Below are 22,252 nucleotides of genomic sequence, written 5' to 3' on the forward strand. Positions count from 1 at the left end.
TGGTGGTCCTGTAGAGATAATAGGACATTCTAAAGCTTGCAACTCTCTAGAGATGTTCAAGGTTTCCTGGAACTGGGCCAGTCTGGGAAGGCAGTTAGTGTGGATGTCTTACTTTATAAGGATCGTCTAAGGATCCACCCCAACCAGAGTGTTGTCAGCTCTGTGGATCCTTGGAATCCACATTAAGTTTAAGCCCTGTGAGGACAAATTTCTCTTCCTCAACATCTCAGGGACAGCACAACTAATTCCAACTCCAGTCTGAGACTTAGCTCTCCAAACAGATGACAACCTCTGTTCAGCCTGAGTCTTTGCCAAGTCTTCTGAAGGAAAAGTTCACTTCTGGGCTGTCCACATTGTCACAACTTCCCCCAATCAGTTAATACTTTTTCCAGTTGAGTAATTGGTTTCCCCATAAATAAAAGTGCTTGATTCACTGAGTTGAGGTGTTATCAGTTTTTAAGAGCCCAATAAAATATACTAAAGACTTATAACACAAGGGGACTTGAAAGAGTTCTCTGTGGCGCCACTGGTGCAAGTGGTGGCATAATCTGCACTACTGGAATCCCATATCAGGGCACTGATTCAAGTCTCAGATTCTCTGCTTCCAATCTAGCTTCCTGCTAATGTGCCTGGGAAAGCAGCAGAAGATGACCCAAGTACATGGGCTCTTGCACCCATGTGGGAGACCAAGATGGAGTTCCTTGTTCCTGGCTTCAGCCTGACCCAGCCCTGGCTGGACCCTTTGTGGAATGACCTAGCAGATGGAAGATCTTTGTCTCTCTGTCTCTCTCTCTCTTTCTCCTCCCTCCCCCTCCCTCTCTCATTGTTACTCCGCCTTTCAAATAAATAATAAATAAATAAATCTTTGAAAATAAATCATGAAAAACAGAATTAAAAGATGTTTACTTAGGTGCAAAAATGTACACATTCACACTGTTTGTTTTTTAGAAATTTCCCAAGAAACTTTCAATGCTCCAGAAATAGTAGCATGAATACAGATAACATCAGAAGGGGGTAAAGGAGAATTCTAGTCAATCAAATGAGGTTTTACAACAATAGATTGCATGGAATTGTTAACTTAGAGAGTGCAATACCAAGTATTTTTTTTTTTAGCTTTTCTGGGAATAGCTTTTTACTTGCGTAAGCCTGGGAGACACTTTGACTATTGGAAGTGAGGAAAATAGATCGTGGTAATAATAGAGTTGAGGAGTTTGACCTTTTGTCCAAAGTTATTGTGACCCAGATTTTCATCTCCTTGTACACGTCCTGTCCATGAGATAAGAGAGAAGGCTGAGAAGATGAAATGTTCAAATTCTCTTCCTCTATACTAGTTTCTTGTTTTCCTGACTCAGTTGGCTTTGCTAATTCATTTCCTTGAACCTGGGACGACCCCTTTGCTGCTGCCGGTGTGACTAAATCCTATTCCTCTTTGTCCATTTGTGTAGCAACTACACAAAGACATTTTTAAAAATCTTTTCTTTTTTTTTAAGATTTATTTATTTATTTGAGAGACAGAGTTACAGATAGAGAGAGGTCTTTCACCTGGTTCACTCCCCAAACAGCCACAACAGCTGGAACTGAGCCAGTCCAAAACCAGGAGCCAGAAGCTTCAACCCTGTCTCCCACGTGGGTGCAGGGGCCCAAGCTCTTGGGCCAACTTCCATTGCTTTCCCAGGCTATCAGCAGGGAGAGCTGGATCAGATTTGGAGCAGCCAGGACTCCAACCAGTGCCCACATGGGATGCCAGTGCCACAGGTGGAGGCTTAATAACTAGAAGCCCCCAAAAATTCTTGATCCCTCTGCATGGATGAAAACTCCCTCCTTTGAATTCCTGTAACTATCTCATGCACCTTGCTTATCACTACTCCTGCCTTCCTTCTGATCTGAACACATGACACACTTACTCCTGGAGGGCAGGAAAAATTAGTACTTATCTTTGTATGTCTAATGTGCCTAACAGACTACTAAATGCATCTGAATGTATTTCTCTTCTTTTATAAAGTAAATTCAAAGACATTATGCTCCCATTAGAATAATGACTGTTAGTTTGTTTCGCCTCTAACTTTATGGAGTTATGAGGATGTCCTCATAAAGAGTGGATTTAAAATTTTTACTTATTTATTTTATTTGAAAGAGGAGAGAGAGAACGCGCACACTCCCATCTGCTGGTTCATTCCCGAAATGTGCGCGACAGCCGGGGCTAGGCTAACCCAAACCCAGGAGCCCTGAACTCAATTTGAGTCTCCCACATGGGGAATCAAGAACTTGAGCCATCCTCTGCTGCCTCTCAGGGCACACATTGGCAGGAAGCTGGAGTTAGAAACAGATCTGGAACTTGAACCCAGGCAGCGAAGAGTAGATTTTAAATCGCCTACCTTTCCTCTCCACAGGTTCCCGTAAAGTGAGCCTGTCCTCTTGGTACCATGACCGAGGCTGGGCCAAGATCTCCAACATGACTTTCAGCAATGGAAAACTGATCGTTAACCAAGATGGCTTTTATTACCTGTACGCCAACATTTGCTTTCGCCATCACGAAACTTCCGGAGACCTAGCTACGGAGTATCTTCAGCTGATGGTGTACGTCACAAAAACCAGCGTCAAAATCCCAAGCTCTCACACCCTCATGAAGGGAGGAAGCACCAAGTACTGGTCAGGGAATTCTGAATTCCATTTTTATTCCATAAACGTTGGGGGATTTTTTAAGTTGCGATCGGGTGAGGAAATAAGTGTGGAGGTGTCCAACCCTTCCCTTCTGGATCCAGACCAAGATGCAACGTACTTTGGGGCTTTTAAAGTTCGAGACATAGATTGAGCCCTACTTTGCGGTACAGGGTCAGGTATTTCCTAGATGTCTGGGAACTCTTTAATAAGAAGACGAGGAAGATGTATATAGGTGTATGAGACTACTAAGAGGCGTGGCCCACAATGGTACAAGACTGCCCATGTCCCTGACCCCGCGGAGAGCTTACCCACGAGTATTCACTGCCAGTGGGCAGTGTTGGACTCCTGATATGTTACACAATGGTTTTAAAATTTTGTAATGAATTCCTAGAATTAAACCAGATTGGAGCAATGACGGATGCCTGTGAAAGAGTGCACGTGGGCTGTGGGAGGGATTCATCCTCTGCATCTCACCCGTGGTTGTGTGCCACTTTGCAGCTCAAGCGGAGTGTGTGTCATCTATGGCAAATGAAATGACCATTCAGAGGGTTAAGTTCTTTTGAATTGTTACATTGTGCTGGAACCTGCAAACAAATACTTTTTCTAATGAGGAGAGAAAATATATGTATTTTTATATAATATCTAAGGTTATATTTCAGATGTAATGTTTCCTGTGCAAAGTATTGTAAATTATATTTGTGCTATAGTATTTGATTCAAAATATTTAAAAATGTCTCACTGTTGACATATTTAATGTTTTAAATGTACAGACATATTTAACTGGTGCACTTTGTAAATCCCTTGGGGGAAGCTTGTGGCTAACAGGGAAAAAATGTTTCTTAATACCAAATGTACTATATTTCTTCATTCTCTTTAACTTAATAGATTTGCCAGACTTGTCAAACATGTATAAAAATAATTAAAATAGATGCCTTGAATAATAAGCAGGATGTTGGCCACCAGGTGCCTTTCAAATTTAGAAGCTAATTGACTTTAGAAAGCTGACATTGCCAAAGAGGTACCTAAAGGGCTACTGAAATCTGTCAGGAATATTTATAATTATTGAACAGGTGTTTTTTTCTATGAGTGCTACAAATTGTAAATTTTGTGGTTTTTTAATAGAAAAGTTTATTAGTTATGATCCACAAAAAATCCAATTTTTAACTTAGTGGAAGTTATTTTAAACTGTACAATAAAAGCATCACGTTTGAATATTAATTCTTTTGGTACAAAAATAAATTGATAGTAAAAACGGCCATGCAACTCTGTCTTTTCCTTTTATGTCCATCTTGCTGTGTGATTCCGTTCTCTCCAATATGATAATGTGGCTTCTATCTTTTTCTAAAGGTTACTGACAGAAATGCAGATTTAATTAAAAACTAGGAGCAGATTCAATTAAATTAATGAAACTTGGAATGTGAAAAATAATTTGCAAGGAATTTGTATGCAAGCATATAGCCAGCTAGAAAACAGAGGCCTCTTCACTCAAAAAAGAAAAGCTTATGTTATGTTGAGATCATGAGAAAAATTGCTGTCTGCTTTGTTCAAGTTCCGAACATCCTGCAGAGCAGCGTTTGACCTGGAGAACAGCTGACACCTTGCCACAGTGAAGGATTAGCAATGTCTGACTCTTAATCCTTATAGGGATTTCTGTGGACAACGTGTGCAGCCCAGGTTGGCTACAAACAGCTTGGAAAGGCACAGTAAGCCATAATTTAAGCACTTGCCATTTGTGGATAAATGTTTTTTGGTGGTTATACTAGAATAGAAGGAGAAAAGAAATAGCAGATTTTTTTTAAAGATTTATTTATTTATTTGAAAGTCAGAGTTACACAGAGAGAGGAAAGGCAGAGAGAGAGAGAGAGAGAGGTCTTCCATCTGATGGTTCACTCCCCAATTGGCTGCAACGGCCGGAGCTGCGCCAATCTGGAGCCAGGAGCTTCCTCTGGGTCTCCCATGTGGATGCAGGGGCCCAAGGACTTGAGCCATCTTCCACTGCTTTCCCAGGCCATAGCAGAGAGCTGGGTTGGAAGAGGAGCAGCCAGGACTAGAACCGGCGCCCATATGGGATGCCAGCGCTTCAGGCCAGGGCATTAACCCTCTGCGCCACAGCACCGGCCCCAATAGCAAATGTTACAAGGAAGAAATTGTAAATTTTAAACAGTGGAGCTATGATGGCAAGGCTCAATCATTGGCAAAAAAAAAAAAAAAGTATTATTTTAAAACCAGTAATCTGAAGCATATTGGTACAAAATGTGATTTTTGTGTTGTACATCTCAGTTACTATGACCTGGCTTATGAAAAAAAATCAATATTTTTAAAGTTATTTATTTTTATTTATTTGAAAAACAGAGAGAGAGAGATTTTCCATTCACTTGTTCTCCTCCCCGCCCCCAAATGCCTGCAGCAACTGGGGCTGAGCCAGGCTGAAGCCAGGAGCCCAGAAGTCAACCTGGGACTCCCAGCTGGCTGGGAGGGACCCAACTACTAGGCGCTCTGAAATAGAATGCAGGTATCCCAAGTGGCATCTTTTTTTTTTTTTAATATTTTATTAATTTTTTTATTTGAGAAGTAGAGTTACAGATAGTGAGAGGGAGAGACAGAGAGAAAGGTCTTTCCTCCGTTAGTTCACCCCCAAAATGGTCATAACAGCCAGAGCTGCACTGTTCCGAAGCCAGGAGCCAGGAGCTTCTTCCTGGTCTCCCACACAGGTGCAGGGGCCCAAGGACTTGGGCCGTCTTCTACTGCTTTCCCAGGCCAGAGCAGAGAGCTGGATTGGAAGTGGAGCAGAGGGACTCAAAACAGCGCCCATATGAGATGCTGGAACCGCAGGCGGAGGACTAACCTACTGCACCACGGTGCCCCCCACAAGTGGCATGTTAAACACTATGCCAAATGTCTGCCCTGGAGAAAGGAATTTTATTTGGCAGGAAGTTGGGTGGGAAGCATTGTAGCTGGGTTTCAAATGACCCTCCAATATGGGTTGCAGGCGACCCAAGCAGAGGTCTAACCCACGGTGTCACAGTGCCTGCCCCATGCATGCCACTTCTCTGCTTTTTCTTCTTCATTCCTTTTACTCTTGCCATCCTTTTGTACGTGTTTTAGTCCTCTTCTTTTTTCCTCTTGATGCCTGCTTCTTGCCTCAAGGGCCATTGCATCTCCCAGGTGGCCCTTGGGGAATAAAAAAGCTGCTGCACCAGAGATGGAAAGAGAGATTGTCAACACTTACCCACAGCAAAGTGTGAGTGTGCTGCAGTGTGACAGCAGCATGTCAGGACACCAGCGCCCGCAGGAGCCAATGGCACGCTGAGGCGCATGCTCACTTTAACTTCTCCATTTTGGTCTTCTTCACATCACCAAATCCGCAGGGAGGAAAGCGTGCCAAATTTGAAGTCATCGGTCTTCCTGAATCAACTTCTACAAGTACACCAGACTCCTGCACCCCTGTGTCTTTCCAAAGACACTGTACACGGCAATTCTTGTCTAACGTGCTTGCGTCTGCTCTGTCCTCCTATTTGCCTTTGTCTCGTGCATCTCCATTAGGCCATCCAAGGAAAAAAATCTGGAGAACAGGACCTGTTTCTCCAGTGACCTCGCTGGGAACCCCAGCACTTGTTGCTTCCTATTTTATCTGGGTCCGATTCTTGGTGTGGCTTGCAGTAGTGGCGTCTGTGTGCTCACACCTTCGGAGGGTACAACTCTGATTGTGCCTGTGGCTCTACATATTTCCAGAAGGGCCATGAGGGGTGTGCCAAGCACGTGCTTTCTTTGCTTTCGGCCTTGTTCATCAATTCTCCAGCTTCCTTGCTATGGAATTGAAATATGTCTCCCAGTGGCTGCATTTATAAATACTAATTAGTTATTGATTCACATTATGATGATTTAGGTTTGTGTCATACTTACAGTAAAAAATGTGTGCACAGTGAGTGTTAGACTCTAGCTGTAAAATAGAGAACGAGCCTTTTGATTAATAACATTTTTATGATACTTCTACTTTTCTATTCTGGTAATATAAAAATTGTATTTCATCCACTTTCACCTCCCCTCTCTTTTTGGGCTGATTTCCTCTGCAGAGCTTCCTCTTAGTGCACCTAGACCAGTGCTCTGGCTGTCTGAAGTGAGGACCTCTTGGATATTAGACGATGTGGACTAAGAACAGTAGTATTGATACCATTCCTGGCTTTCAGTGTCTGTATGGAAATACCGTAGAGTACTCTGTGTCAAAACTTCTTGGAGGCGTCCCTCTGAATTGACAAAGGAATGAACCAGGAGTCATTTATTCCGTGAGCAGCACCCAGAGTACACCAGACTCCTGCACCCCTGCACAGTTGGTTTCAGAGACAATAAGTTCTCTAGAAATGACACTTCCGTGTCCCTCATGGGCATCGCAGAATCGCTAGGCGTCGCTCTCTGAGCTGAGATGCACTTCCTGCCTTTTGTATATGGATCTTCCCAAACATGCATTTCCCTCAAAGGTCGGCTCTCAACCATCTTAGGTTGGTGGAATGAAAACTCCACAGAAGATGTCTACATCTTTGGGAAGATGGCTGACTTGGGCATCAGCCAGACCCACGTGGGAAGCTTATCTCCACGGCTTGCTCGGCTGGGAAAGGAGGCCTCCAAGTGCATCTCAGTTTCCCGCCCTGAGAAGCAGAAATCTCCCTGTCTGTGCTGCAGAGTTGCGAGGATGGCCCGGGGAAGGCCCTCAACCTGGATGGCCCAGGGCAGCCGCCGCAACTGCCTTCCCGTCTCCTTTACTCCATCCCCAGGGTCCAGGACGCAGTTTATCCTCCAGCTGCTGGTAGGGCCCACCTGAAGCAAGTACTGTGTGGTGTGTTGTGGGAGATACCTGGACAGGCAGTCTATTAATATCCTGGGGATGTCCAGATAACAAATGCTCAAAAACTGGGTGGCTTCAGACAACACTCTCACAGTTCTGCAGAGTGAAAGACCCAAATCAAAGTGTCAGCAGAGTCGAGCTCCCATAGGCTCTAGGGAAGAGTCCTCCCTCCCTCCCCTCTTCCAGTTTCTGTTGCTTGCCAGCAGTCCTGGATGTCTCTTGGCACTGGCTGCATGACTCCCACTCCGCCTCTGTCTTCACATGACCTCGTCCCTGTGTCTTCCCTGTGTGCCCTTGTTCCTTGTGTCTCTGAGTGTCGCTCTCCCTATTCTCACCCTTAAGGCACCCATCATCAGATTTAGAGACCACTGTCATCCAGTCTGACCTCCTCTAACCTTGATGACATCTGCAAAGACCTCTTTGCCGATTAAGGAAGCATTCACAGGTCCCAGCTGAACATAAATTGTGGGAGGGAACACTATTCAACCTATACAGATAGCAAGGAATTGAGAGTGCTGGTGGAAATAAATAACTAAAAACCAAGCTATAATACAAGCAGTGTGATGTTGAACCCATCTAACTCTCAGTGAGAGTTTACTTTCACAGGTATATATATATATATATATATATATATATATATATATATATATTTGACAGGCAGAGTGGACAGTGAGAGAGAGAGACAGAGAGAAAGGTCTTCCTTTGCCGTTGGTTCACCCTCCAATGGCCGCCACGGCCGGCGCACTGCGCTGATCCGATGGCAGGAGCCAGGTGTGTGCTTCTCCTGGTCTCCCATGCAGGTGCAGGGCCCAAGTACTTGGGTCATCCTCCACTGCACTCCCTGGCCACAGCAGAGAGCTGACCTGGAAGAAGGGCAACCGGGACAGAATCCGGCGCCCCGACTGGGACTAGAACCCAGTGTGCCTGTGCCGCAAGGCGGAGGATTAGCCTAGTGAGCCGCGGCGCCGGCCTCACAGGTATATGAATAACTCCATATTCAGATGTCATTCAGGTAACTGATGTGCTTGTGTTGGCTGTATTTGTGAGATTATTTTAGTATTAGGATAAGGCTTTTTTTTTAAGCATTTATTTCTTTGAAAGTCAGAGTTACATAGAGAAGGAGAGACAGAGAGGTCTTCTATCAGCTGGTTCTCCCCAGTTTGCTGCAATGGCCGGAGCTGCGCTGTTCTGAAGCCAGGAGCCAGGAGCTTCTTCCTGGTCTCCCACACAGGTGCAGGGGCCCAAGCACTTGGGCCATCTTTTACTGCTTTCCCAGGCCATAGCAGAGAGCTGGATGGGAAGTGGAGCAGCTCAGTCCCGAACCGGCACCTATATGGGATGTCAACACTGCAGGCAGTGGCTTTACCCACTACGCCACAATGCCAGACCCAAGGATAAAGTTCATAAGCACTCTCATATATCCTACCTTCCTATGAAGCCACTCACCCACCAAAGCACACAAACTCAATAAGCCGCACACCAGGACTTTTTGGATTTCCACGTGATGGTGGCCAGGGTTCCTTCTTAGACCTTCCTTCTAATGGTGAATGTGGTTTTTCTGAAAGGATAGGAGTTAAAAGTAACACACTTGGGGGCCAGTGCTGTGGTGTTGTGGGTAAAGCCTACAGTGCCCACATCCCCCATGCACCCTGGTTTGAGTCCTGGCTGCTCCACTTCTGATCCCTGCTATAGCCTGGGAAAGCGGAAGATGGCCCAAGTCCTTGGGCCCCTGCACCTGTGTGAGAGACCTGACAGCCCAATGACTCCTGGCTTCAGATTGGCATAGTTCTAGCTGTTGCAGCTAATCGGGGAGTGAACCAGCGGATGAAAGACCTCTCCCTCTCCCTCTCTCTCTCTCTCTCTCTCTCTCTGTGTGTGTGTGTAACTTTGACTTTTAAATAAATAAATCTTAAAAAAACCAGTAACCCATTTGAAGAGAGCATGTTTCCAAAAAACTCAAAATGTGAGAAAATGTTACTCTCCTAAAATTCTAGAGCACAGAGGAAGGCAGGCCTGCTTGGTTGAGATTCTCCCAGCGAGATTTTCAGGGCTAATATTTAGCAAGGTGCCTTGACTGCATACCAGGGGGCTGCAGAGTGGCCACATAGGTGATGACGGGAGAAGAGAGTTTGAGAAAACGGAAGCACACATATGACTGAAATTTTCAGTCAAGTCACCAGCATCCTCATGGGTTTGCTGCTATTGCATTTATGGTGGGAGTTAGTGGAAGGGCAGAGTCTGTCCAAATGTTATGAGATACAGAACCGAGTAGCCTGAAGAAGCAGGAGCAGAGGAAGGCACGAGGCCGTGTCCATGACCTTGAGGGTGGAATTCCTGGTGTTTGAGTCTGCTGTCCTTGAAAGTTCCCTGGCAGGGAAGCCTGTGTGTATTAAAGTTTGATTAAAAAAACCAGAAGCAACAGGACTTAAATAGATATGTAGACAGAGATCTGTTTTCAGGGATTATCTCACATGATTATGCAGGCTGAGAAGTCCTCCTCCTACAAGCTGAGCCCAGAAAAGCAGTATTGTAGTTCCAGGTCAAACCCAAATGTCTGAGCTTCTGGTGAGCCAACAGTATAAACCCAGGTCAGAGTGGGAAGGCTTGAGAACCACAGTGCTAATGTCCAAGGGCAAGAGGACACGGCTGTCCCAGGCCACAGCAGCCTGAGCAAATTTTCTGTATTTCATCAGTGGATTCAAATGCTAACCTCTTCCAGAAATACCTTCACAGACACACCTAGAAATGACATTTTACCAGTAATTTGGGCATCCTTTTAGTCCACGCCACTTGATACATAGAATTCACCACCAAACCACACTGACACTTGGGTTAGATATAAAGTAATTTATTCAAATGTAGAAGGAAAACATTCTCAACCTTAATAGACAAAAGGAGAAAAGTTCACGTGCAAATTTATGGAAAATAATAAACTTACTGAAAATATCTCAATGAGGAATTAAATCACAAAAGAGGGATAGGAATTTAGGTGAGTTAACCTATATGACTTCATATATAATAGCAGGGGGAAAAGAGACCCCTACAGATTATGTGGGAAATATCTCACCTGTCCACTCAAGAGGTAGACTCAGGAAGTTCAGTGGAAGTGAGACTTTATTATCAACCTTGTAAGATCAGGTGTCTGATGAGCAGGCACGACTGGAATAGCTACAGCAAGCAACATATATCCTAGCATGGAATGTCCCTCCTCCATTTCCTCATTGGCTGGGTCCTATGGGGTGTACAATCTTCCCTGACTTCACCTAACCTACACAGTTACCTTCCTCCTTCCTTCTCTGTGAGTTGGCTACTCTATAACATCCTGCTTGCCTACTGAGTTCTGCTACAACTGCAAGTCACCTACAGTAATGTTCCCTCCTATGTTGAAACTGGACCACCAGACATTGTCTTACAAATGTCTGAGACCTACCAGAGAGAAGTGCAGGCACACCTTCCTAGCAGCAACAGGTGCAGCATCTTCCATTTTCCACTTTTACAATAGTGCTGACATGGTTGGCCCATAATCCAGAAGATAATTCCAGCCAAGTTCAGCCCATGTCACTAGTACAGGAGCAGTGAGTAGTGTCTGGACCATGCATGGAGACAGGAGTACAATCTAGAGGTAAGACTCCATGCCACTTTAGACCTGAAGACCATTACCACAGATATGGCTTTAGTGTGTGGATAATGGTTCAAAAGCATGCACTCCCCTCTGGAAGAAGACTGACCGGAGCCTCACAATGGTTTAGACCTAAGGTGGCTGGGGGTGCAGGTGGTGCCTCCTGCCAAGACACCAGGGCACCCTGGTAATGGGAGGAAACCCCAAGAGAATGGGCTAGACAGCCAGACAGGCTTCCCTATGGACAGATTCAGGGGGCTGCTAAGTCACCCTGTCTGTGAAACTACACAAAGCTGTTGCCTCTGAATTATCTTGCCAGCACAGCTATGACAAATTACTATGAACATGGTGGCTTTAAACTACAGAACTGTGTTTTCTCACAGTGCTGGAGCCCAAAGTGTGAAATTAAGTCCTTGGCAGGGCCCTGCCTCCTGGGAAGCCTCAAGGGGAACTGCTTCTTTGCGTCTTCCGGCTTCTGGTAGCTCCAGAAGTTCCTCTGCTTCTGTCTCCACGCTGCCTTCTCCTCTTCTCCTTGTGTCTTCTCTGCTTTTGTTTCCTGTAAGAACACTTGACATTGGTTTGGATCCAGCCTCATAATCCAGCATGATCTCATCCCGAGATCCTTACTGAATTACCTCTACAATTATGCTTTTCCTAAATAAGATCACGTTCACAGGTTCTAGGGTTCAGGTTCAGGATGTGGATTTATCCTGTTGGTGTCACCATTCAGCCTCCTACACCCCCCAAGGGACCATTTCCAAATCCTGACTGCCCATGGAACCAACCCTCCTGGTATCTTCCTTTTGGAGCCATGGCATCCAGGGAGGGGATAGGAAGCCAAATAGGAAGAGACTGAAATGGAAAAGCCATGCATAATACATGCAATGACATATATCTAACAATATATGTTAGATAGAACATATCAGTAAGTATCCAGAGATGACCTCCAGAGGAGACAGACAGGAGGAGCCTGTGGCTGTGTGAGAGAGATGGGATTATGGATGTTTTTCTTTTCAAAATGTCCCTCAGTGTTGTTGCATTGCCATTGAATTCAACAGTAAAGAGCATTAAAACTGATCTTTGCAATAGAGGAAAGAGATCACAGTGTTTGGCGCTCAATGAATCTAGGCACCAAGCTGTGAGCCTGTTTACTTTTGAAATGGAATACCCTAAAGACATGGGGAAAGCGAATCCCCAGAGAAGAGAGGAGTCCACTTTCTAGAAGTGACTTCTCCCCAGCAGGGCAACTTCCACTATCTTGCACTTGGATTGTCCTTGCTATAGGGGACTAAAACCCCTGCAGGAATCAGGGTGAGCCTCCAGCATTGCATCCTCCCCTTCCAGAACTTACCTTTTCACCACTCTGATTTAAGAGGGGAGGCAGAGTGGTTTGAAAGGAGAATGTTTTCCTGAACACCTGACACCCAAGAGGCTCAGAGTTTATTTTTTAAAGATGACTTAACAACTTGTTCACCTTGTTTCCTACCATCAACAAGATGGTAAGTGCCGCAGATACAGTAGTTGAAATGTCCCCTTAACATGTAAGCTGCTTGAATGAAGATGGTACCTTGTGGCATGACTGTTTGTAAGGGGTGTGCGTGTGTGTGTGTGTGTGTGTAATAGATTCTTAAGAGGAACTCAAAGTCAGCTGTGCATTTGTTGTATGCTACAGTAGGGTTTGTGAGGAAGGCTTCCTTTTAAAATGAGACTGGTATTTCAAACCTAAGAATTCCTTCATAAGCCTGGGATATTGTCCCATAGGAGTCCAAGCTACAAGATACATTGAACACCTACCTACTGGCCTGAGAAGAGGGTTAGGTGTCTGGTCCAACATCAGTGCAAGAAACTGGATTTCCATTAGTAGAATTTGGCTAAAGGAAGTGTGTTAGGGATCTCCCTAACCAGTAGGAGATAGATGATAGATAGATAGATGATAGATAATTTATTAGATGATTGACTGACACAGCTGGAGGCTGAGAAGTTGCACCACAGGCCACGTACAAGCCAGAAGCCTGGAATGCCAGTGGGTTGGCTAAGTCGGAGTCTGAAGACCTAGGAATCTGAGTAGCACTGATATAAGTCCTAGAGTCCAAAGCCCACAGAACCTAGAGTTACAGTGCCCAAAGCAGGAGAAAAGCATATCCCAGCTTCAGGAGTGAGAGAGACCCATCAACCTTTCTTTTGTTTTTGTTCTAGCCAAGCTGCCCAAATCCACCTAGACTCATACCAATCTCTGCTGGAAACACCCTCCCAGAGTGCAAAAATGTTTGGCCAGTTCTTTAGGAATTCCTTTATCCAATCAAGTTGATGTCTAAAATTAACTGTCACAGAAGGAAACATGGTTTAGAAATCTTTTCTTATTTGCACTTTAAAATAAAAACTATTTGGAATTCATTGTGCAGTGTTAATATAAACATCTGCAGCCTTTACATGATTAAAATAAGCAATTTCAATGATGCGATCTTGCTTTTGCAGGAGACTGATTTTTTTAAAGATTTATTTATTTATTTGAAAGACAGAGTTACAGAAAGGCAGAGGCATTGAGAGAGACAGAGAGAGAGAGAGAGAGTCTTTCATCTGCTGGTTCACTCCCCAGATGGCCACAACAGCCAGAGCTGTGCCAATCCAAAGCCAGGAGCTTCTTCTGGGCCTCCCATGTGGGTACAGGGGCTCAAGGACTTGGGCCATCTTCTACTGCTTTTCCAGGCTATAGCAGAGAGCTGAATCCAAAGTGGAGCAACTGGGACTCAAACCGGTGCCCATATGGGATGCTGGCTCTGCAGGCAGCAGCCTCATCGGCTATGCCACAGCACTGCCCCCTGGTGGATATTTTTGAGGCTACTGGTGTCCCTGGAAGGGACATTGGAGATTGGTATGAGTCTAGGTGGATTTGGGCAGCTTGGCTAGAACAAAAACAAAAGAAAAGTTGATGGGTCTCTCTCACTCCTGAAGCTGGGATATGCTTTTCTCCTGCTTTGGGCACTGTAACTCTAGTTACAGGCACCAGTTCGAGCCCTGGCTGCTCTACTTCCGATCCAGCTCTCTGGTATGGCCTGGGAAAGCAGTGGAAGATGGCCCAAGTCCTTGGGCCCTTGCACCCACGTGGGAGACCTGGAGGAAGCTCCTGGCTCCTGGCTTCAGATCAGCGCAGCTTCAGCCATTGCAGCCATGTGGGGAGTGAATCAGCAGATGGGAGACCTTTCTCTGTAACTCTGTCTTTCAAATAAATAAAATAAAACCTTTAATAAAAAATGCTATGGGAGATTAGAGTATGTTCCCCCAAATAGGAAGGTTGTTGAGCTGCAGGCTGACCTCCTTCTATTTGTGTATACATAGGACACAGATTTTTTTATTTTACTTTATTTATTTGAAAGACAGAGTTACAGAGAGAGGTAGAGACAGAGAGGTCTTCCATCCATGGATTCTCTCCCCAGATGGCTGCAATGGCCGGAGCTGCGCTGATCCAAAGTCAGGAGCCAGGAGCTTCCCCCAGGTCTTCCACACAGGTGCATGGGCCTAAGGACTTGGGCCATCTTGTACTGCTATCCCAGACCATATCAGAGAGCTGGATCAGAAGAGGAGCAGCTGGGACTAGAACAGTCACCCATATGGGATGCCAGTGCTTCAGGCCAGGGCATTAACCTGCTGAGCCACAGCGCCAGCCCCCTCATGCCAACCCCAAGGACAAAGGTTACTCCCTGAAGTTGACATCCGATCCTCAAAGGCCTAAAGGGGCTATCAGAGGCATTACCAGCAGCTGGGCTTTTGTGGCCAAATTCTTCTCCTTGGTCTTATATGTAACTTCTCTAAGATATCTGTCTTTCATTGAAAATACTATATAAGCTAGGATTCAAAACCTGCCTCTTTCAGGATTGTATGTATGAAATATATACAAGTTAGTAAGCTTCTATTAGCTTTTCTCTTGTTAATCTGTTTTTGGCAACAAGGTCCTTTTCAAAGGAGTTATTTTTTTTTTCCTTGACAGTTGGTCTCATGAACCTGACCCCTATAGTGGACCCTAGAGACCAAAAATGAGTTTGTTCCCAGCATATAGAGAAGTAAATATATTCTCTCCACCTCCATCTTCTTACCTTTCCTGTGTCCCCAGGCACCCACCTCTCCAAGCCATACACTTTGTAAAAGGAACACTATAGTCATCAATATCTCTCAAAAAAGTTTTTCTTCTTGTCACTAAAAAGGACTTTTAGGATATTATGATCAAATGGTCAAAAATTAACAGTCTATTAAAGTACCTTTATGTATTCATTTTTGCCTAGTTCAATGATAGAGAAATACGTGGGGTGGGCACTGGGGTGCAGCAGGTTAAGTTGCCCACTTCCATTTCATATCAGAGTTCCTAGGAGTGAGTCCCACCTGTGCTTCCAATCGAGCTTCTGGATAATGCATGTGGGAGCAAGCAGAAGATGGCCCACATGCTTGGGTTCATGCCACCCACATGAGAGACCCGCATGGAATTCCTGGCCCATGGTTTTGGTCAACCCGAGCTGTTGCAGACATTTAGGGAGTGAACCAGCAGATGGCAGATCACTCTCCCTGTCTATCTCGATGGCCCTGGCTTTCAAATATCTATCTATCTGTCTGTCTGTCTATCTATCTATCTATCTATCTATCTATCGATACAGATATAGGTAAATCTCTTTTAAAAAAGAAGTTTCTGAGTTGATTTCCTCTTCTTTCAGAGGTCCATGTCAGTAACCTGTCTCTTTGTTAGAAACTATATAGATTGGGCAGTGGCAAGACATGTTATCCCAACTGTACTACATTTCCACTTGCCTTTTGCAATTCTAACCTTGGAATCACATTTGCAATTGTAAAAAGTCTATTTTCCCTTTCCCTTTCATATTTGAATTAACAAATGCTAGTTGCTAACCTTGTGCCTGACCAAAATGTTCAAACAGATGCTGACCTAAAAACTCCAGGAGCTGACTGCAGGGAAGTGGCCGGAGCAGCAGACCCCATGTAAGGGAGAGATTCACGACCATCAGCACACACGGCCAGTTGCACAGTGGAGAAGCCCCCTCCTAAGGGGCACACAGGCCCTCGAAATCTATTTGACAACCTCCCCCAACTTCGTTCTGCTAATTTGAGGATTGGAAAGAGCATATTTGGAAAGAGACAGAGTGCCTTCCTCCACATGGCCACTTGGAGAACCCTCTCGTTTCTTTGTCTCAGCTCTTGTCTCAGGTGTGTAGACTTTAGACTTTCAGTGTTGAGCTGACCAAGTCTGACATTACTTATTTTCTTTAGGATCAGCCTAAAAGTACTGAGAATCTCCCATGTGCTAAGCATTAGGCTAGCGTTTTTCTTATACTTCATTTTTGGAACCTTCCCTGTGATTCTCAGCAGTAACTGTCAGGTTCCATTTTACAGGCTCATCAATGGGAAGGGACAGCAGGAAAGTCTATGTGTGTTTGAGGTATGACTGTAAGACTACAGGGCTTTCTTCTGCATTCCTGCTGCTGGAGACAATGTGACTGATGTGGTTCCTTCTACCTGAAATGCCCTCCCACTCCTCACCTGGACAGATTCTCGCCTCCTTCAAATCCTTACGGTGCCTGCCCTTACTCCTGCCCCATGCATCTGGCAGTCATATTTGCCTCCTGTGCACTCTGGTTATTCCTGGTGTCTTAAACACACCGTCTAAGTCTGGGGGTTTATTTCAGGCTACAGTATCATTCATCCTCTGTCTCCTGAGCCTGCATCTTGCCTTTCAAGAGGAGTGCCAGATACCTGAGAACAGGGACAGTCTGCTCTCTGAGCTTCCCTTGGATTCCCAAACACACTTAGTGTAGGGAGGGAGCAGAGGGCACACAGCACAGGACTCGTGGGTACACGGTTCACCTGTGCTACCTGTCAGTCATGAACAATCACAGCCCAGCTTCTGTTCTGTTGCATTTAAGAGCCCTTCAACTTCTCATCCCAGGTGCTCATTGAGGCTGCCTAGAAGAAGATGGGTATGTGATGGTGTTACGGGCTGGGCAAGGACCTAAATTAATTTTCTAGATTTTTGCCTTTACTTAGAGAAGAATTTTAATTCAGGCCCAAACACAGCTTGCAGTGTGATAAACTTTATTTACAAAGTGAGAAAAATACACAGGCCCATTAGGGCTTTCTTCAGGGAGAAGGGGGCCAAAGAAAGGGAATAATTATACCCTGCTCTGCTCATCCTGAATCCACGTGGAGGAGAGAGGGGAGGAGAGAGCGCTTGCATTCTTCCTAGATTTTTATTCACTTAGAAAAACAGAAATGTTTACATCTTACCACTCCTATGTCCTAGGTAAGAGGAGGTACTTCCTGAGGAGAGGTCCCATGATTGACAGGTAGGTGAACATGACAACACAACGTGAAGGAGGTGTGGCTTCCAGTCCATGAATTTAAAATTATCTTTCTAATCTTTACCACATCCTCCCCACCCCCAGAGATTTCTGCCCCTTAATCTTAAGGGGATGCTGAAGGGCGTAGACTCATCTTCTATAGCTGCTTCCTGCTGATCAGGGACACAGGCCCTGCCTGTCTCAGGTCTGAAAATCCCTTCCTATCTCATCTAATGACTCTGTTTCATGAGCCAGAGAATTTTCAGTCACTGCCAATGACTGAATCCCTCACATGGTCATGATTATTTTCAGAAGTTGTTGAATTCTAAAACATACAAGTTTATCAATTAGAATGAGCAAAACTGAGGCTGGCACCGTGGCTCAATAGGCTAATCCTCCACCTTGCGGCGCTGGCACACCGGGTTCTAGTCCCAGTCGGGGCGCCGGATTCTGTCCTGGTTGCCCCTCTTCCAGGCCAGCTCTCTGCTGTGGCCAGGGAAGGCAGTGGAGGATGGCCCAAGTGCTTGGACCCTGCACCCGCATGGGAGACCAGGAGAAGAACCTGGCTCCTGCCTTAGGATCAGCGCGGTGCGCCGGCCGCAGCATGCCGGCTGCGGTGGCCATTGGAGGGTGAACCAACGGCAAAGGAAGACCTTTCTCTCTGTCTCTCTCTCTCACTGTCCACTCTGCCTGTCAAAAAAAAAAAAAAAAAAAAAAAAAAAAAAAAAAAAAGAGCAAAACTGGAATGAGCAAAACTGGAAGAAAACAAATTACAAGTGGAGTGCCGTTTAAGATGGAAACAACATATCTTATAGATTCCCAGATAGTGGGTGGTGATAGGCTATCCTTATGCAGATTATAAAATCATTTAGCCTGAGCATAGAGATTTTTCATGTCTTTTTCAGTAAATATACTACTCTTTGAGTAAAGGTGGTAGATTCCATCAATCATTGCCCACGTTCCTCTTTGTTCTATTCATGTATATTCCAAGGCCTGTTGATTATCCATAACTACCTTGGACAGTGTCCACAGACATAAGTACTTGCTGTAAAAGCTGGCCTGAAGTGTAAACCAAACTTCCAAAAGCAGTGGTCAGATTTTTTTTTTTTTTTTTTGACAGGCAGAGTGGATAGTAAGAGAAAGACAGAGAGAAAGGTCTTCCTTTGCCATTGGTTCACCCTCCAATGGTTGCCACGGCTGGCGCACTGCAGCCGGCGCACCACGCTGATCTGATGGCAGGAGCCAGGTGCTTCTCCTGGTCTCCCATGGGGTGCGGGGCCCAAGGACTTGGGCCATCCTCCACTGCACTCCCGGGCCACAGCAGAGAGCTGGCCTGGAAGAGGGGCAACCGGGACAGAATCCAGCACCCTGACCGGGACTAGAACCCGGTGTGCCGGCGCCGCAAGGTGGAGGATTAGCCTAGTGAGCCGCGGCGCCAGCTGTGGTCAGATTTTTAAAATCAGTTTTATGTGACACACTGGGATCTTCTAATATTATAATAGAAGAATCCACTAAGGAGTTTTCCTGCCAATAACAGCTTCCAGAGAGAATTTAAAAAGAGGTAGGTACAACATATCTGTCTTAAAGTGCAGCAGTCTTGCTGTGTCAAAAGCAGAAAGCTTGACTTATCTTTTTGCTTTTTGAAGAGGTATTGAAGATCTTCATTTGGCTCGCAGGAATAAATAGACATGTCTTTCGAGTTCACCTGCAAAGACACAAGAGGTAGAAGTTGAATTTGTGACAAATGTAGCCAGCATGGGGTGCCCTGTAGTTTCACTGTGGTAGTTGTGCCCAGTAACATCTGGTAAGGCCCTTTCCATTTACACTGTAACTGGTCTGAAGGGGATCCTTCCTTCATGTAGCTACTGCCATCAGAAACCACTCAACAACTGGATTCTTCAGAGACTCATCTTGTAGTTCAGGTCTAGTAGAATACACCTGTCCTATAGTTTCTACACAAGAATGAGTTGACTCTCTAATATCCTCAGATGGCAACAGAGTTGCTGGGATGAGGACTTGGCACACCTTAAGAGTTATGTCAGGCGAATCTAACAATAGAGCCTGATATTTTGTGAGACACCCTCCTGTTAGCCATTGATGTCTTTGAATTTCTATTTTTTAAATTGGATTTTATTTAGGTTATATAAGTCTCATATATTTCATATATATGGATTTAGGAACATTGGGGCTGGTACTGTGGCTTAGCGGGTAAAGCTACTGCTGGTAGTGCTGGCATCCCATGTGGGCGCAGGTTTGAGTCCCAGCTGCTCCACTTCCAATCCAGCTCTCTTCTATGGCCTGGGAAAGCAGTAGAAGATGACCCAAGCCCTTGGGCCCCTGCACCCACGTGGGAGACCTGGAAGAAACTCCAGGCTCCTGGCTTCATTTTGGCACAGCTCCAGCCACTGTGGCCAACTGGGGAGTGAACCAATGGATGGAAGACCTCTCTTTCTCTCTCTCTCTGCCTCTCCTTCTCTCTGTGTGTAACTCTGACTTTCAAGTAAAATAAACAAATATAATCTTTAAAAAACAAAACAAAACAAACAAACAAAAAGATTTAGGAACATAGTGGGATTTCCCCTCCTACCCTCCCTTCCTCCTGGATTCCCATTCTTAATTTTTACCATGATCTATCTTCAGTATGCTTAATGATCATACAGTTAACCATACTCTAAGTAAAGGAGTTCAAAAAGTAGTTTGAAAAGAAAGAAAACAAAACAAAACAAAACCCTGTTCCTCAATGGAAGAGACAGGGGCTGTAAACAATCACCAAATCTCAAAATGTCCTTTTCACTCCAATACATTACATTTCAGATACTCTATTAGTTACATTGGATCAGGGGAAACATATAATAATGTCTTTTTGGGATTGGCTTATTTCACTAAGCATAATGGTTTCCAGTTGTAACCATCTTGTTGCAAAAGACAGGATTTCATTTGTTTTAACAGCTGAGTAGTACTTCATAGTGTATATATACCATAATTTCTTTATCCAATCAACAGTTGATGGACATCTGGATTGAGTCCATATCTTTGCTACTGTGAATTATGCTGCAATGAACATGGGGGTACTGATAACTCTTTCATTTTATTTTTATTTATTTATTTATTTTTTTGACAGGTACAGTGGACAGTGAGAGAGAAAGGTCTTCCTTTTGCCGTTGGTTCACCCTCCAATGGCCGCCACGGCCGGCACGCTGTGGCTGGCGCTCTGCGCTGATCCGAAGCCAGGAGCCAGGTATTTATCCTGGTCTCCCATGGGGTGCAGGGCCCAAGCACTTGGGCCATCCTCCACTGCACTCCCTGGCCACAGCAGAGAGCTGGCCTGGAAGAGGGGCAACCGGGACAGAATCTGGCGCCCCGACCGGGACTAGAACCTGGTGTGCCGGCGCCGCAAGGCGGAGGATTAGCCTAGTGAGCCGCGGCACTGGCAACAGATAACTCTTTCATATACTTATTTCTTTTGGGTTGGGCAAATTCCCAGGAGTAGGGTAGCAGGGTCATATGGTAGGTCTATATTCAGATTTCTGGGTTATCTCCATACTGTTTTCCACAGTGGCTGTACCAGTTTACATTCCCACCAGCAGTGGATCAGGGTACCTTTTTCCCTTTTGTGACAAATGTCATTTGTTGACTTGTATATGTGAGCCATTCTAACTGGAGTGAGGTGAAACCTGGTTGTGGTTTTGATTTGCATTTGCCTTATGCCTATGGATCCTGAGCATTTTTGCAAGTGTCTGTTGGCCATTTGAATTTCCTCTCTTGAAAAATGCCTGTTTAAGTCTTTTGCCCATTTTTTCATTGGATTGTTTGTTTTGTTGTTGAATTTCTTGAGCTCTTTATATATTCTGGATGTTAACCCTTTATCAGTTGCATAGTTTGTAAATATTTTTCCCCATTCTATTGGTGGTCTCTTCACTTTGCTGAGTGTTCCTTTTGCAGTACAGAAATTTCTCAGTTTGATGTAATCCCATTTGTCGATTTTGTCTTTGATTGCTTGTGCCTTTGGGGTCTTTTCCAAAAAGTCTTTGCCTATGCCAATGTCTTAGAGTTTCCCCCATGTTCTCTAATGATTTTCTGGTATCAGGTCATAGATTTAGGCTTTTGATCCATTTTGTGTGTATTTTTGTGTAAGGTGTAAGGTAGGGAGGGGTCTAGTATCAAACTTCTGCTCATGGAGATCCAGTTTTCCCAGCACCATTTATTAAAGAGACTCTCCTTGCTCCAATAGTTGATTTTAGCTCCTTTATCAAAGATAAGTTGGCTGTAGATACATGGATTGATTTCTGGAGTTTCTATTCTGTTCCATAGGTCCACAAGTCTGTTTTTGTACCAGTATCAGGCTGTTCTGATTATAATTGCCCTGTAGTATGTCTTGAAATTGGGTATGGTGATGCTTCCAGTTTTGTTTTGTTGTGTAAGATTGCATTAGCTATTTGAGGTCTCTTGCTAGTCAGCATAGTTTTCTCTAGATCTGCAAAGAATGTCCTTGGTATTTTGAATGGGATTGCATTGAATCTGTAAATTGCTTTTGGTAGTATGGACATTTTGAGGATGTTGATTCTTCCAATCCATGAACATGGAATATTTTTCTATTTTTTAATGTCTCCTTCTATTTCTTCCTTTAGTGTTTTGTAATTTTCAACATAGAGATCTTTGACTTCCTTGGTTAAATTTATTCCAAGGTATTTAATTTTTTTGTAGCTATTAGACTAAGTAACCACTCCCCTTTTGGGAGTGAATAAAAATGTGGAGCACACTGGGTCTGCCCCGTTGTCCCACGCCTCTGGGCACTCA

The 22,252-nt window shown here is 44.7% G+C and overlaps 1 protein-coding gene across 1 annotated transcript in view; it reads left to right on the forward strand.

Moving 5' to 3' along the window:
- The window catches only part of TNFSF11 (TNF superfamily member 11), a 33,415-nt gene extending 29,496 nt beyond the window's left edge, over window positions 1-3,919 (forward strand). The window contains exon 5 of the mRNA XM_002712966.6: window positions 2,391-3,919. Coding sequence (XP_002713012.1) covers window positions 2,391-2,812 — 422 coding nt within the window. The 3' untranslated portion in view covers window positions 2,813-3,919. The remainder of the gene's footprint in view (window positions 1-2,390) is intronic.
- The last annotated feature ends 18,333 nt before the right edge of the window (window positions 3,920-22,252 follow it).

This window comes from Oryctolagus cuniculus, chromosome 9 (genome assembly GCF_051225735.1).
Source record: "Oryctolagus cuniculus isolate XC-2025 breed Fujian yellow rabbit chromosome 9, ASM5122573v1, whole genome shotgun sequence".
In the NCBI taxonomy this organism is placed as follows: Eukaryota; Metazoa; Chordata; class Mammalia; order Lagomorpha; family Leporidae; genus Oryctolagus; species Oryctolagus cuniculus.